Below are 16,950 nucleotides of genomic sequence, written 5' to 3' on the forward strand. Positions count from 1 at the left end.
ATGTTCTTTCATAGGATCCCTTTCCCGTTGAATGAAATTGATACGCTGTAGCCAAAAAGCTAATTCCACTGTTTACTTTACATGAAGGATGCAAAATGATTTATTCTAATTGCTTCTCAATTCAAAAGGAGGTTTAGCCTAATTTCTGTTTGTAAACAGATTTTTGGCCCACCAAAAGATTTTGGGTTGGCTAACACAAATTAAACAATTGATTAAAATGGTCAGTGAGTGTTTAATGAAGAAGTATAAATCATTAAGTAAATGTAAGTATGGGTTAATTTCACTATAAAATTCAAACAAACATACATGTTTTGGTTAATGACATTATTCTCCAAAAAGTATTCCCCCCCCCCACATTTGAGGTAAACCAAATCACAAGATTCACAAATAGCAAAAAAAATCAAAGTAGAAGAGATTGACAACAATTGAGCTCTATGGATAAAGAAACTTATTGCAGCTCTTCCCCTTTGAAGCATGATGCACGATCAAAAAACATTTTATCTTATTTTCTTGATCTAATCTCGCCCAAGATGAACATTTTTTGCCGATAAGATCAATTTTAATTGTGTGTAAAAAAAACCTTGTTCAAATCCTGAAAATACACATTTGCTCAAATAAAACTTGTCACTTTTTGGTGTCCCCTTCTAAGTCACAGGGTTCAAAATTAGGAGAATATCATAAACGCAACTGAATCAATTTTCACTGCCAGGTTTTTCTTTACATTTTTGCCTTTTTCAAATGTTTTTTTTTCTGAAAGTATAATTTTCAAGATGTCGCCTGAACATTTCTGTCAAAGAGTGCCAAATACAATTGAATTGTGAAACTGAAGTTCTTTATGAGCACCATAAAAGACCATAAAAAAATTCTTATTAAAGAGTAGCATTTTTCTAGCATTTTCGAATTCCAATTAGCATTTTTTTAGCATTGATTTTGCACGAGCTAGCATTGCTGGCTGAAAAAAACCTGGCCAGCCTGATTTGTATAGTGTCTAGATTTGTCGCAAAATAGACAAACGTGAGGCTATCATAAAACTTTATAAGGAAGGCCACAGTTGCAGGAAGATTGCAAAGACTTTGGAAGTCATGAAAGTGTCAAAATCAACTGTGTCATATGCTATTAAAAGGTTCAAACAGTTCAACAGTGTTGAGAACAGGCCGTCGTCCAGGTCGGTGAGGACACCAAAACTAGTAAAAACCACCAGAATGAAAATTTGTCGAAACACCAAGAGGTCCATTCGACAAATTGCTCGCCAGGCAGGTGTGAACCGGGAAGTTATGCGAAAGGTGGTCAAAGAGGACTTGCACATGACTGCCTACCATATGCAAAAGAGACAGATCTTGAGTTCAACTGTTATCCAGAAGAGGCTCTCCAGAGCAAGAAAACTCAAGAAGTGGTTTCAAGAGGGCACAGACATTTCTGTGATTTGGACAGATGAAAAGCTTTTCACTGTTGAAGCTGCTTTCAACAGTCAAAATGATCGGATTTTGTCCAGGAACATTCAGAGTGTTCCTGTGAAAGAGAGAGCAATATTCAGGCGGCAAAAAAACAGCATCTGTAATGGTGTGGGCTGGTGTAACTGATTGCGGCAAGAAAACCTCTTTGGTCTTCACTCCAGAGGGTATTAAAGTTAACTAGCACATTTGCTTGGACATGTTAGCCTCTAAGGTACTTCCCTGGATCCAGGCTCAACAATGGACGGGTTCCTACTGTTTCCAGAAGGATGGTGCACCCTCCCACACAGCAAAACTTGTTAAGAGCTGGTGCGAGGACACATTTGAGCACTTTTGAGACAAGACAATGTGGCCTCCTTCCTCTCCAGATCTCAATGTAATCAACTTTTGTATTTAGTCAATTCTGGAGAGGAAGGTTGGGGTACGGTTGTACAAAAACATTTAAGATCTCAAGGCAGCCTTATTGACAGAATGGGAAAATGTTGACGAGGCAACCATACGTGCTTCTTGTACTGCAGCGCGAAAACGTGTGAAGGCTGTAATTTCTGCCAGAGGTGGATACGTCGATTAAACTTTTAATGTGAATTCTAGCAGGGTATATATTTAAAGATTTAACATAACAGAGTCACCTCTGAAATCTCAATAGATGAAGAGTTAAAGCCGTTTCAAAGTGCCCTAAGTCATTGTTTTCACCCTGTACAGTGGCTAGCTACGTGTAACTCTCTTTTTTTATGAAAAACGCAATGGGTTCACTTGACTTGGGATGTCCATTCTAGAAACTAACACCCAAAGCCAGCTCATCTTTGCCTACTCTCTTAGCTTTGATAAAATTTGCTATAGAAGAATAAACAAGCATATCAGAAACGTTCAAAATGTAAAGGGTCAATCCAATAAAATTGATGTGCAATGTAGAAGTTGCAGATAAAGGAAGGACGGGGGACATGATTGGTCATTGCAAAGGAGAGGATGGGGTGGGTCAGATCATGGCGTACTCCATAGTCAGATTGAACACTTCCTTTGTAAGCTCCCGTTGTTGACATTGTTTCAACTGTCGTTTACTCAATATTCGTATTTATGGAGTGCAATGATGAAAATGAATGAGCCAAAGCTAAAACAAACACGTTAACGCATTCTTCAATCCATCTTATCTTACAGTCCCATCGAAACACCACATACATACCTCAAGATAATCAAGGACATGGATCAAGGAGTGGAACTCGTCCAAAAGCTACAAAGCTCTATACCTTCACCCAAACTTCTTTATTTTGTGATGGATGATTGGTTATTGGTTCATAAGAATTCCTTTGATCATTTCAACGAAGACGGTGAACCTTTCATTAGTCAGGTGTTCCTCATCGAGATCAAGACCGGTCGATATATTCATCGATGCCAAGGCCAGAAAGTGGACCATGGAACAGCAATCGAGTTGCAGGTCTTGACGGCTAAGCTGACCCATGCTTTTCAAGGCACGAAACCCTGTCTTGGATTCTTCATACAAGAAGACAGTAGTGATGATGTTGATCCCTTAAGCTCCACGACAGTACGGGAATTTCCTTTCCGAAGACAGACGTCTCGAGATTGTCAATTTCATTACAAAGTTCCAAGTGTGAAGTCCGAAAAGAGTGAAGATAGAAAACAACGGTGTTCCCCATGTCAAGTGCTTTGGCAAGAAATTCATTCCAGTCCCCTAAACCCCTCTGATACTCACCTCGATGGTTCTGATATTGACCTCCAAACTGATGCTCAATCTATAGTGGTCGATATTTTAAGAATCAAGCCAGAGAACGATGATGTAGATGGACCTTCAACTCCTTATGGATCTTCTTATGACTCCAGTGAAGCTGTGCGCCAAGAGATCTTTTCCAAGGCCAAAGAAGTATTTAAGGGTCACAACTCTGACGGTGAGGAAGATCAAGCAAACCTTGATCTAACACATAGCCTTGACACCATGGACATTCAAGACGATCTGTGTGAAGATAAGGAAGTGGTGGCAAACAAGGACAATCCTCATTCGATGAATGTGTCAAACGCTTCAGACGAACCATCCAGTAGCATTTTCAATATCGGGCAATCCAGTACTACCGGTAGTGAACACGTCTGCATGTGTTGCTCCCAACCGTTTCCCTCCCTGCAGGCCCTAACCTGGCATCGCAATATGATACAATGCCAGTCTAAGAAATCAAATGATGTTGATATCAAGTCCTCCGTGCCCGAATCTGGAAGCAGTACTAACGTAAGGAGGTCGAGAAATCGATGTCTTTGTTGCTCTATCGTGTTTCCAAATAATCGGCAACTAGTCGAGCATGGAAAGGAACGACAAAAAGAAGAACGGGCCCGCCGCAAAGTAGGTTGTCGTGAGTGTGGCGAACGACCCTTCAGGACCTTCAAGGAGCTGATTCAACATTATTCCATCCAACATCCAGAGAAGGTGGAAAATAATCAAGAGTATCTACCCCAAAGCCAAGAATTGGAAACAATGAAGGAGCCAAAGACTTGTTCTATCTGTGATGTAGTCAGTAATGGCCGCACCTTGAATAGCAGGCACAAAGAGAAATATCATGTGGTGGGAAATTATTTGTGTAGTACTTGCCAGGAACCTTGTTTAACTTACTACGACTTGATGATTCACCGCTTCCAAGCTCACCTGAAAGCCACGGATTCCATTCCCATCAGTTATAATGGCTTAAGCACCTGTGCGGATGAAGATGGTAAGATATCGTACAAAACGGACGGTCTCGTGTGTCAAATCTGTTCCGAGTCGTTTAAATGTAAAAAAACTTTTGCTAGTCATCAAAGAAGAGCTCATTCTTGGGGCAGAATGAGGTGCAAACCGTGTGGTGAGTGGAGTAATTATGCCCAAGACATCTCCGCTCATACGTTACATTTCCACAAAGACAAGCCCGAGGTTCTATGTCCTAATTGCGACGAAGTGATCGATTTGAAAGACAATCCAGCCGCCTTTGATCTTCATTTTCCCACTTGCTGTCCCTCCCGGGCATACAGAAGAAGGACTTTGAATAGTCCGTTTCAGTGTCCGCTTTGCGAAAAAAAATACTCCCTCAAACACAGTTTGAAAGCCCATCTGAAGATGCATCAAGGGATCTTCAAGTATCAATGTGAATATTGTGGGTTTGGTGCCAACGTAAAGCATACTTTCGTTCGGCACAAGAACGTGCATTTGCGGAAGATGGGCCTTTTGACAGAAGCGGATCATTTGCGCGAATGTAAAGTTTGCGGGAAAAAGCTCGTGAACAAGGAAGCAGTCTATCACCACATGCGCAGAGTGCACCAAGAACAGAAGCCGGTTTCCCAATGCAAGCAATGCGGAGAGTCTTTCGTTTACTCGAGTGCTTTATATAACCACAAAATTAGAGTGCATGGTCATGTGCCAAAATCGAAGGGGTCCAAGTGTGGAAAGTTTGGATCTCCTGGACATCGGATATTGAAGGCCATATTGAACCAACCCATAATTGGGCACCAACCATTGAGTTGCGAAGAAGAGAAGCAACCCATCGGACCAAAAGTCATAAAAGTAAACTATAAATGAAATGTGAATCCATTATTGAATTGACGAGTCGAGTGGCCAAGATTGTCAAGAACAAATTTCGAACATTGAGCGATGAACATACCCATGATTAAATATTTTCATCCATATTTTTGTGTGCTGTGTACCGTCTCTCCTGATTCCTGGGTCACTAGTCTAATTGGCTGATTTTTTTTTCTTACATTTCACATTTTAGAACTTTCTTCGACTTTTTGTCATTTGGGTCTATTAGACTACCGGAAGGATGTATTGGGCCTAGTTTTGGTTTATAGATTACAGTAAAGTGGAAGTAAAATAGATGAAAAAAGCGTTTCAGTTCAGGTACTATCGATTGATGGAGTGCTAAGAGATTTCAGACGAAAAAGAAAGGTCTACCATGTCGGGACCAGACCGCAAGAACAAAGTGTTCCTCTAGTTGGGGTTCAGGTGAAAGTAGGATCGCGTAAGCCAGTGCAAGAAAAACTGTGGTAAGCGGAGCATGAGGTGTAATAAGATTAAGTAATTGACTTCGACAAACGGTCCTTTTTTGCGGACTTCCTTACCGCTTCTGGAATTGAAATCCCAGCAGTTCAAGACGAGAAATATATATTTATTTTACTTAACTTTTATTTATATATGAAACCGCGGGCGCAACCAATTGCCCGAAAATAACTTAAAACAACCGCTATATCGTCAAATTCGGATTGCTCTTTTTATTCCACTTGGTCAGGCAACGTACGAACATGCGTCTCTGGTTAAATATACAGGGAGCGCTCTTCTCATTGAACAACCTTTACATAGAAAACGACAAATACTAGCGCTATCTAGCGAAAGGGCATCGGCGGCATCGACATATGGCTCCCTCCGATATCCGGTGACGGTGTCGGAACATCTGTTTCCAAATCTTGCGTGGCTTCCTCGTCGGACTAGTCCGGTCTTCTCGCTCTCTCCAGTAGTACAGGTTTTTTGACAATCACGGACTTCTAGAAATATGGACCGCGAACGAGCTTCCCGTCAAATCGGCCTGCTCTTGGTCATAGCAATTCTGAGCCACTTTTTGAATTGAAGTAATAAAATAAGAAACGTGGATCTTCTCAATTAAAGGTTGGTCATTATTAAATCATTTACTTGTAAAGTGTATCGTTTCAAAGTTATGTTGTCCAAAGCTTATGTAGCTGACCAAGAGCAGGCCGAAAATTCGAATTTTATGTAGTGTTTACTACATAACTTAAACCATGTCTCCATAGTTCCCTAAGCATAGGTTTGGGCTCAAATTTGGCCAAGTTCATCTATTCAACCAGATCTTGCAGTCGTATCAATTGTCTATTTGGAATAAGATGAACGGTTTCGGAAATACGAAATTTTGGCTTCCGTTCGCAGTCTACATCTCTAGAAGTCCCTGGATACGTCGAAGCTTTGCACTTTTTGAGATTCTTGGCATCTCGATCACCCACAAAAATCATAACACTTCGGACGACTCCGTCTTCATCAGGAAGAGCTTCGCATACTCGGGCCAACCTCCACCAATTTCTCACCAAGTTGTCTCCCTTAAACAACATGACGTCGTTGACGGGCAAGTTCAGTCTTGGAGCATTCCACTTCGGTTGAAGAGAATCCAAATGCTCGCGACGAAATCTTGACCAAAATTGTTCTACAAGAAGTTGTGTCCTTCTCCATTGCTTTCGGCAGTACAAGTCCGGTTTCTCAATGTTTCCCGGTGGAGGGAGGACCATTCTTGTCTTTTGGGTTAGGAGCATTGAGGGCAATAGTGGCATGGGACTGGAAGGATCACTTAAAGAATCGGCAGTGAGGGGACTGGAGTTGATAATAACTTCAATTTCGTACATTAAAGTACTGAAACTTTCGTCATTTAGCACGTGACCTTGCTTAATCATTAGAGCGACCAAGATGGCTCGAATCGAACGAATCTGACGTTCCCAAACGCCTCCAAAGTTGGAAGCATATGGGGGGTTCCTCTCCCATCCTTCATAGTCGGCCCCTTGTAAGCTAAGAAATTTCGATATTTGAGCATGGTCCATTTCTCGAAGTGCTTCATCCCTCTCCCTCTCGGTTCCTACGAAGTTAAGGCCGTTGTCTGATCGTAACAATCTGATTGGGCCCCTGCGCGATATCATGCGGCGTAATGCCGCCGGGTAGGATGAGGTATCCATGGATTGTGCAACCTCGATGTGAACAGCTCTGGATGACAAACACGAGAATATGGCTTCAAATCGTTTTTCCATTTTTTCGCTTATTCTTGATCACGAAGGGTCCAAAAAAAGTCCACACCGACGAACGAAAAGGGCGGGACTGCCTTTAACCGATCAATGGAAAGATTCGCCATCGTGGGTTGTTCACACCGTCCACGCAGTATCTTGCATCGTAGACATTGGTTAAGATGGCTCCTGACAAGTGAATTGATGCACATTATCCAGTATCCCGCCTGTCAGATAGCGTCAATGTTCATTCCTCGGCCACCATGACCGACTTGACAATGATGGCTTCGAACAATGAAATCAGTGAGTTTGCTCCTTTTCGGAAGAATAATAGGATTATTCATTAACCATACGATTGACGAACGATTTTGGTATGTTTAACTTCAGGATCGTCTTCTTGGACACAAAAAACAGTATCATCACTTTCTCGCCACCGACATTTATTGTTCCAAAGAAACTTTGGGCCTTTGAACCAACGATGTTCTTGATTCACTGCTTGACAGCCAAGACCCATGAGACGCATCATCAGTCGGATTTTGGGAATATTCCACATATATCCATTTAGGTCACGTATTTTGAGGACACGGTTGGCGACAAACATGTGGAACCTTTTTTCGTCGTTTTGGGTGTAACCAATCACCACCATGCTGTCCGTCCAAAAATAATGCTGCTGTCCGTTCAGACTTAGATGGCGCCCAACTTGACAACCAAGAGTTGCCGCCAACAAAGCTCCGACAAACTCCAACCGCGGGATCGTAGTTGAAGAGTGCGGAGCCACTTGAGCCTTTCTGCCACAAAGCTAACGTTGATGTTCCCGAACTTGTCTTCCACCCGAAGATAAACAACGGCTCCATACGACACAATCGATCCGTCGGCGAAGCAGTGGAGATCTGTGGACACAATTCTGCCAAAGCTTGCAAGCTTGATGGATCTTGGGATGCTGACATCGGTCAAAGCCGACAAATCCCTTAACCATTGCTTCCACCTGAATTCCAGTTCCACATAAATTGCTTGATCCCAACCATCTTTCGATGCACAAATACCCTGCATTATCATTCGACCAGGGAGCAGAAATACAGATGCCACCTGTACCGGGTCATAAACGCTCAAAATTGTTGCTAGGATTGACCTCTTTGTGATGACTTTGGTGGCCGATTCGATTCTAAATCCTCAATGTTCCAGGGGACTTCAAGCGCTCTCTCGGTGGGTGGACTGGAGGAGTCCAACGGAAGGCTGTTCAAGGAGGGATCGCGATCAAGAAAGCCACCGAATTCGATACAAACTTTGTTAGTTCAAATCCCCCTTCCGACAAAGACCAACCACCTCTTTGGCTATCGTCACGGCCTCGGTGACAGAATCAACACTTTTCAGACAATCGTCAACATAAAAATTGTTGTTCAATGTTTGTCTTGCGATATCTGAGAAATGTTGACCGTGGTCCAATCCAGTTCGTTTCAATGCGTACTTAGCACGTTCAGAGGAGCTTCTCCCTCCAAACAAATGTCTGGTCATCTCAAAATCCACCAGATCCTCGTTCTCGTCATTCGATTTGTGCCACCAGAAAAGAAGGTAGTTCATATCAGCTTCCGGAACCCGCACTTGATGGAACATTTTGGTTATATCAGCCATGAAAGCAATCGGTTCCATCTGAAATCTCAGGAGAACTCTAACGAGTTGATTTGTGAGATCTGGCCCAACTAAGAAATGATCATTCACAGATTGGCCAGCAACCTGGTTGGCACAATTGAAAACGACTCAAATGCTTTTCTTTTGTGGGTGGTAGACGGAATGATGTGGAATATAATGCGACATTCCTTCAGGGGTGGTCTTGAGCTTAGCTGGGTCAATCTCTCTGGCGTACTGCTTTTGGAAGAGATCCCCCATATACATAAAGTAGTCGTTTTTGTGCTGCAGGGATTTTTCTAATCTCTTCAGAACGCTCATTGCTTTTTTTCTTTGTCATTTCAGGGCTGTCTGGCAGGATTAAAGGCCGATTCTTTATCGGCAATGGAACTTCATATCATCCGTAAGGAGGCAAAGGCCTTGTAATTTTCAATCATTTGAAGCGTTGCTACCTCATGGTCTTGTAGTGGAATCATTTCTTTCGTATAGGTGGTACCTAGGGTAACTTCATCCTCCCCATTTGGGTTTTGTACTCGTAATCCCGAAATGACTTCTGTCTTTTCAATTGTTTTACCATTCAAGGTCTGGATTGCCAACTTGGTTTTCGACCCGGACACACCCAAGGTTCTGAGCAAACTAGTGGTAACGAATGCATCCGAACTGAGATTGTCCAAAAGTGCCAAGCCTTCCATCGTCGCTCCACTGTTACCATGAGATACTTTTACTCGAACGACACTCATAGCTACCACCGAGTTCTTCAAATCCACGGCATGTGACGTTACCATAGATGTAACATTTCTACCTTCTAAGCTCCGGGTGTCGGGATGAAACTTGTGCAACGAGTTGGGATGTTTTCCTTGGCAATGGGAACACGTCTTTCGGTTCTTACATCGTCTGGAAGTGTGTCCTCTTTCCAAACACCCAAAGCATGCTCCTTCCTCCCTAGCGATTTCGGTCCTATCTTCTACGCTCTTCGAGAGGAAAACGTCACAATCGTTCGTGTCATGCTTGGACTCGAAAGAGAGGCATTTATCTTGGCGGTCGTTTTTGGCAGTCGACACTGCACCCTGTATTCCGATCCAAAGAAGGACATTTTCAAATTAGACGCAAATCACAAATGCCCACTCTATTCAAAATTCCTGTCTCTAATTTGTCGTAAGAAGAGCTAATCAGGTTATTGTAAGACATTTAGATATCATGACGTCACAGTTTATTGATATCAACAAGACTCTGAGTCGACCATTGCTAGTGTAAAAACGGTTGACACTGGTTCAAGAAATTATTTAAACAGAGAACAAGTGGATTATGTTGGTGCTGTGTTTGGCTGAAATTTGATGCTTAAGATGTGTAGTGTTGTGAAAAGCAAACCGAAAACTGAAATGGCACTGTGGAACATACAACATCTTACAACAACTTAATTAGCTCTTCCTACGACAAATTAGAGACAAGAATTTTGAATATAGTGGGCATTTGATATTTTCACTTAATGCATGTTAGTTTGTTTTGAAACTGGTCTCTTTCTGAACTCTTAGGGGGAATAAAAGAACATTACAGTTACAAGAAAATGAATAAATCTACCGTCTTAAAATTAATCATAACAATTTTGCAGTAATTCCACACAGATAAAGAGCCACAAAATTTAAAAGAAGAAATTTAAGTATTTGCGGGGTAAAGAGTCTTTTTTCGGGAAAAAGAAAGACAAATTCCTCAACTAATCAAGCCCTTCAATTAATAATGTCTACACTATTTTGATAACAGAAAACACCTGACTTGGCATCAAGTGACATAAATGATGTCAAGTCAGGTGTTCCCCAGGGCTCCGTCCCCGACCTCATGGAGAGGTCGAAGAGAAAGGCCAACGGCGAAACAACACATCCTGCTAGTCTTTTCAGCAGTCCCGCGTAGAAGCCATCAAGTCATGGAGATGAAGAGGGCTTCAGAGCCTCAAGCTTCTTGAAAACTTCGTACTTGGGAAAAATAATTCCCTGCAAAGAATCAGTAGGCGACACATCTTCCTCAGCACTCTCGAAGGAATTGTCTCCTTGGAACGCTGACACGAAATAGTTGTTAAACCTTTCTGCGATGGCCAAATCTTCCTCCAGGAGCTCTCCATTCTCCTCCTGAATAGCGTGAATCTTTTTGGTCCTCTTTTTTACACCACGGACATACGAATGCAATAATCGAATATTTGACTGCTGAGAGGGCTTTTCCTCGTGATCAATCTTGGCTTTCCTTATTTGACGTTGCGTTTTAGCTCTAAACTCTTTGAAACGGGCGAAGCCATTGGGGTCTTTGGTCCATTTGTACCTTTTCCACAGGTTGGTCTTTTTTATATTTTGCATTCATGTCGGGATAAGCCAGAATGGACGATCCTGTTCACGCCGGATACGCCATGGAATGAAGCTTTCCATCCCCATCTTGATACGGGTTTTAAAATAACTCCATCCATCCTCCAGTGTACAGTTTTGGAAAGATTCTTCCCAGAGGGACGAGTTAAGAGAAACCACAAACGCGTCAAAATTTGCCTTTAAAATATTTGATATCATTTGTTCTGTTTTGGCAAACTCTGTCGTAGACGAAAATTCACAGGAGATCGCAAAGTGGTTGCTCATTGACAATTCTGGCCAGACCTCAACAGATCTTATACCTTCGGGACCTGAGCACAACACCAGGCCCAAGATGTTTCCTCCTTTATGAGTAGCTTCTCTCACAAATTACGAAAGGAAGCCATTCCCAATCGCATCGCAGAAGGATTCATCCTTTGCAGAGTGGCCTCTTTAAGAATTCCAGTCCACTGACGGATGGTTGAAATCACCGAAAATTATTACGTCATTCACAGAAGCACCCAAAAACCGATTCATATCTTCCCTTTCGTATCTCTAAGCACTTCATATCTCGTTTACATGGAATAATTACACCCCCCTGCCCCGACCACTTCGAGTGTCAATTCGATCCTTTCTTGCAGCCACTTTGTAATTTGGAGTTTCGAGTTCTTCATTTGATATATCCTTATGAAGCCAAGTTTCACTTATCATCAATAAAATTGGCGATTCTTACGCGAGTAAAACCTTAGTCTCCCACAGCTTGTTGACAATGCTTCTAATATTGAGGCAAAGAATGGAAACCATTTTTTTGGATTTGACTTTTTCAAGCGCCTGTTGTCTCTCACAATAATCAGCCTGTCTTCCTGGGATTTTGATTTCAACTTCCGAGATATCAGAGGCATTGGCTTCAAGCTCTCTTTTATCGGTCCAGTTCCTACTACTTCAGTTACATCGAGCGTTGGTTCCACTTTGTTGGCCTGAGGGACAGGGATACTTGCGATGTGGCTTGAACAGAACAGATTGATTCAGTTGGCTCCTTTTCATTTGGGATTGTATTTTCAATCATTACTTCGTCCTCAATATTTTCGCTCTCCTTTCGATAATCATTTGACACCCCCACCTTTTGGATCATGTTATCAGCCGATTCGGTGTGAGATCCATTTTCTTCTAGTTCAGGCATCCCATGGCTACTGTTTGTAATAACCAAATTAGGGACCAACTCAATGCCAGAAGAACTGCCTAAAGCAAGATTGATATTCGTCACAGGCGACGACCGCCCATGCATGACACCGGATTTAGGGCTATTTCCTTCTCCAGAAGACCACGATATGCATTCCGTTTTCAAATGATCAGTTCCTCCACACATAAAAACACCTCATGACTTGGTCCCAATGCAACACACGAATGCGCCAAGATCCAATCTTAACGAAAGGAGGGATATCAGCCTTAATTTGGACCATGACATTGTTATTGCAATTTCCGATTCCGATGAGGCGGGGATCACAGGAACTATGTACTTGTGAGGCAAAGTGCTAACACGAGAAAGAACAGAGAAGCAAGCCAAAATACAGTTCTCTAATTATTGTTCAAGTTAACTGTCATCTTGGGATGACATCAGAATGGCACAATGGCCCTTACAATTATATCTTTATTCCGTTTTGTAAAAAAAAAAATATGCCTGTGAAGTTCAGAATTATAACCAAAGTTCATTTATTTATTTCCCTGCTCGGTATGTTTGAGTTTCATTATTGTTAAATCATGTAATTTGACGTCATACAAAAAGTGTTTAGATGTAATTGGAATGCACAACTACAAAGACATTTTCCTTCTGAAATCTTACTAACTTATAATAAGCTTGTAAGTTTTTAGAGGTAATATACACTTTTCAGCTGGCATGTCTTATTGCTTTGAATATTGATAAATCAATTGTTGATTTTAAGGCTAGAATAATTTTTAGAAAGCTAAAATATAGTTACTGATAACATCAGTTTTTTAGATTTGCAACCCAGTATTTTACAATTAGTTGCAAGTTTTTGCATTTCATGACATAGAGTAAGTAGTGAATTCATGTATGCATTTAAAAGTATATGGATAATAGGTACATAGTGTCATTTTGTTGAATAGAAAAAGTTTATTTTCTTTGTTTTAGTTACATTTATCAAGATTATTTGTGTCAAATTCATTGCGCAAATAAATCTGAAATATGAATCATAGTTCACAATTTGAAATTCATTAATTATCTTCTTGCCATTTATGCTGTTTTGTAGGTCTAAGTCCAATAAAATTGCAGTCTTAAATTGGTTTTGGATGACTTGTAGATGTGTCACTTGGTTGTTTTACAGAAAAACCTGTTTTCTGTTTAACCTGCACATGAGGGTTATATCTTATGGCGTCAATGTTGCTGATTGCGTAAAAACATGTTTTCATCAATAAAAGCTTTCATCATTAGTCCATTTTGTGAAGAATTAATTTTCTTTCAAGCACCAAGAACTGTTCTGCTAAATATATTTTCAACGCTCCAATAACTAACTGTTCGGGCGTGGGATACTTCCGCGCGAGAGGAAAAGAGATAAGAAATAAACAGTTGACTTACCGATCCCAACCTGTCTACACTCACTGTCTGTCCTACATAGCATGGCGCAGTCGCAGTAAATCGAACGATATGCCCAACGCCCAAGACGCTACGCTACGCTCACGGAGTTGCTTGTAGCTGGACCCACGGCCACTGAAACGCCTACATTACGATGGCGGAAGCGGATTACGCGGACAAAACCGCTCATGACGCAGCCCAGTCAGCAAATAGAGGGTTCATCACAAGTTGCCACCGAAAAAACGGAGCTTGTGAAGCCACGTGCGAAAGGCTAATCAAATATCCGTCCGAGAAGGCGAACCGCAACGCCGAGGCCACTATCGAGGCCACTCGACTCGCAACAACAAAACTTCTGGATTCTTTTGATATAACAATAGCACACAGCTCGGAAGAGAGATGGAAGGAGTATGCGGACAAGAGAGCCGTCTATGACGGTGCACTCAGAGCCAGGGGGGATGAATTCACTCGGGGAACCCAGATCTATGAGGACATGTGCGCAAAGCTGCGGCGTGACGACTTGGCCGCAGAGGCCGCAGCGGCGGCCAAGGCAACAATGGAAGCCCAAATGACGGCCATCGCAAACAACCCCGCAGTGTCCACCACACTCAACACTAACGCCACACCCACACCAGCACCACCTCCCACACCCATGGAAACTCGTGTTGTAGACACTACAGTTGTACCAGACAAATTAGAATGGTCCTTCACGCCCGAGGAGTTCGAGATTTGGCTAGAGAACTTGCAAGACTACTTCAGGAACAATGGTACTGGAGACAAGAGTGCCCAAAAACAGTTCTCTGTAGTAAAGGAATACTTTTCGTCAGAAGTGATAACTAGAGTAAATCGGATCCGCAAGACAAGAGAGGAGAATGAAACCATTGTCAACGCGTTTGAACAGGGAGGGGTCATCAAGATGCTTGTAAAAGAATTCGACCAGAGATATCCCTTATTTTCGAAAAGAATGATTTGGGCCGACTTCAAAGCTACAGAGGGCACCAACCTTGAACAGTGGATTGACCAACTCTGCAAAGTTCATGAAATGGCAGCTGTGGAGAGAATGTCTGCAGAAGACCATCTGATCTTCAAGGCAATATCTAGCTGCCCAAATGCCAGATTGAAAGAGAAACTAAGAGACCTCGATCAAGAAGATCTGCAATTTAGTGATATCACTAAGAAGGTGACAAAATTCGCAAGCAAGATCGTTAAAAAGTCATCCCAGGATTCTGCTGCACAAGTCAATGCCGTCAAAGGCAACATGCAGAAAGGTAACAGGGGCGGGAACAACGGCACAATTGTGATCAGCGGGAAACACCTTACACCTGTAGATCTTTTGAAGGCTGGAGTTTGCTTTTCGTGTGGGGGACCGAACCACACCTAGGACCAGTGCAAGAAAAAGGACTTGCTCACCTGTTCCAAGTGCGACAAGAAAGGCCACGTGAAGGCAACGTGCCTAGTGGAACACAACCAGACAAAACACCCAAATCAATCCAAGGACGACAGCGGGAAAGCGCGCCTGGTAGCGGCGATGGTGCAAGAAGATTGCCTATCAACAGGCGCTGACTTGTCCACAGCGGCAAGGAGTGCTCCTCAACTTTCACTCAAACTTCAACTACTTGGTTCTTCAAAGTCATTCTTTGACAGCCATTCACTGGCGGACACAGGGGCATCAATATCCCTACTTCCCCTCTTGATGGTGAAGAAGCACGACCTAGAAGTCCAAATGCACAAAAATGAAATCGTCAGAATACGGGCGGCCAACAACAGACTTATGAACTATTCCGGGTCTATCAACCTGACAGTTACAGTGCTATCAACAAGGTAGAGATTGACCATCAATTTCAAAGTGTCAAGTGATGTCGAGCAAATCTTTATCTCGTACAAAGACTTAGCTCGCCTCAAAGCCATTCTAGAGGCGTTCCCTCACGAAATATGTAAGTGCATTCAAGAAGAAGAAAGCAAAGAAGAAGAAGCAATCAACAAAATCAGAAGAAAATTGATTTCCAAGTACACCAACACAATATCTAACGAATTGCCTGAGATCCCGATGACAGGCCCAGAGATGGAGATGATACTCAAAGAAGTAGACACAATTAGACTGTGCAAGGTTACCAGAGCAAGGCACGTACCTCGTCACCAAGAAAAAGAAGTAAAGGCGCTCATAAACAAGTTGACCCAAGCAAAGATTATCTCAAGGGTCGACTTCCTTACGAAGTTCCAAAGTTCCAAAGGCAAACAGAAAGGTACGCTTGGTGACGGACTTTACAACGCTTAATAAATATGTCAGAAGGCCCATCCACCCTTTCATGAGCGCCGGCGACATAGTACGAGAAATCCCAAAACATTTTTCGCAATTCTGGATTGCGTCAATGGATACTTCCAAATCAAGCTTGAAGAAGAGGCATTGTTGCTCACCACATTCCTTACCCCGTGGGGAAAGTACAAGTGGGAGAGGGCCTCCATGGGATGCAATTCATCACAAGATGAGTGGTGCATACGCTCAGACCAAATTATTGAAGGCCTTTCTTTTGTGAGGAAGATCATCGACGACATCAGTGTATGGTCATAAACATTGCAAGAATTGACAGAAAGGATAGAGCTGATCTTGCAGAAATGCAGGGAAATGAACGTTACCATTTCCAAAGATAAATTGCAAATTGGCAAATCTGTCAAGTTCGCAGGCTATGTAGTAAGTGAGAAGGGCACAGAGGCCGACCCAGAGAAGGTCGAAAGTCTCCGTAATTACCCTGTTCCTCGGGATAAAACAGATCTGAGATCCTTTTTTGGGCTCGCAAATCAGCTGGGATCCTTCATCCCTGTCCTACAGCAAGCAACTTCCGGTTTACGAACACTGCTAAAGAAAGATGCTGCATTCGTTTGGACACCCAATTGACAAGAAGAATTCGACCGAGCCAGAAGGATCCTTTCGGGCCCACTAGCAGTCGCTCAATTTGACTCCAAAATGCCCACCTACCTTCTCACCAACGCATCTTGTTTGCATGGGCTAGGGTTCATTCTACTCCAGTACAAAGAAGGAGAGGAGACAAGGCCAAAGATCATCCAATGCGGCTCCTTTGCTATCAACGAAACGCAGAAGAGATATGCGACAATTGAACTTGAGTGTTTGGCCATTCAAAGAGCAGTCGAAAAATGCGACTACTTTCTACGCGGAATGACCAAATTCACGGTTTTTACGGACCATAAGCCACTAGTAGGGATCTTTGCC

The 16,950-nt window shown here is 42.5% G+C and overlaps 1 protein-coding gene across 1 annotated transcript in view; it reads left to right on the forward strand.

Moving 5' to 3' along the window:
- Window positions 1-5,105, forward strand: part of LOC131889611 (zinc finger protein 60-like) — a 10,542-nt gene extending 5,437 nt beyond the window's left edge. The window contains exon 2 of the mRNA XM_059238747.1: window positions 2,607-5,105. Coding sequence (XP_059094730.1) covers window positions 2,650-4,998 — 2,349 coding nt within the window. The 5' untranslated portion in view covers window positions 2,607-2,649 and the 3' untranslated portion in view covers window positions 4,999-5,105. The remainder of the gene's footprint in view (window positions 1-2,606) is intronic.
- The last annotated feature ends 11,845 nt before the right edge of the window (window positions 5,106-16,950 follow it).

This window comes from Tigriopus californicus, chromosome 10, assembly GCF_007210705.1.
Source record: "Tigriopus californicus strain San Diego chromosome 10, Tcal_SD_v2.1, whole genome shotgun sequence".
Taxonomy (NCBI): Eukaryota; Metazoa; Arthropoda; class Copepoda; order Harpacticoida; family Harpacticidae; genus Tigriopus; species Tigriopus californicus.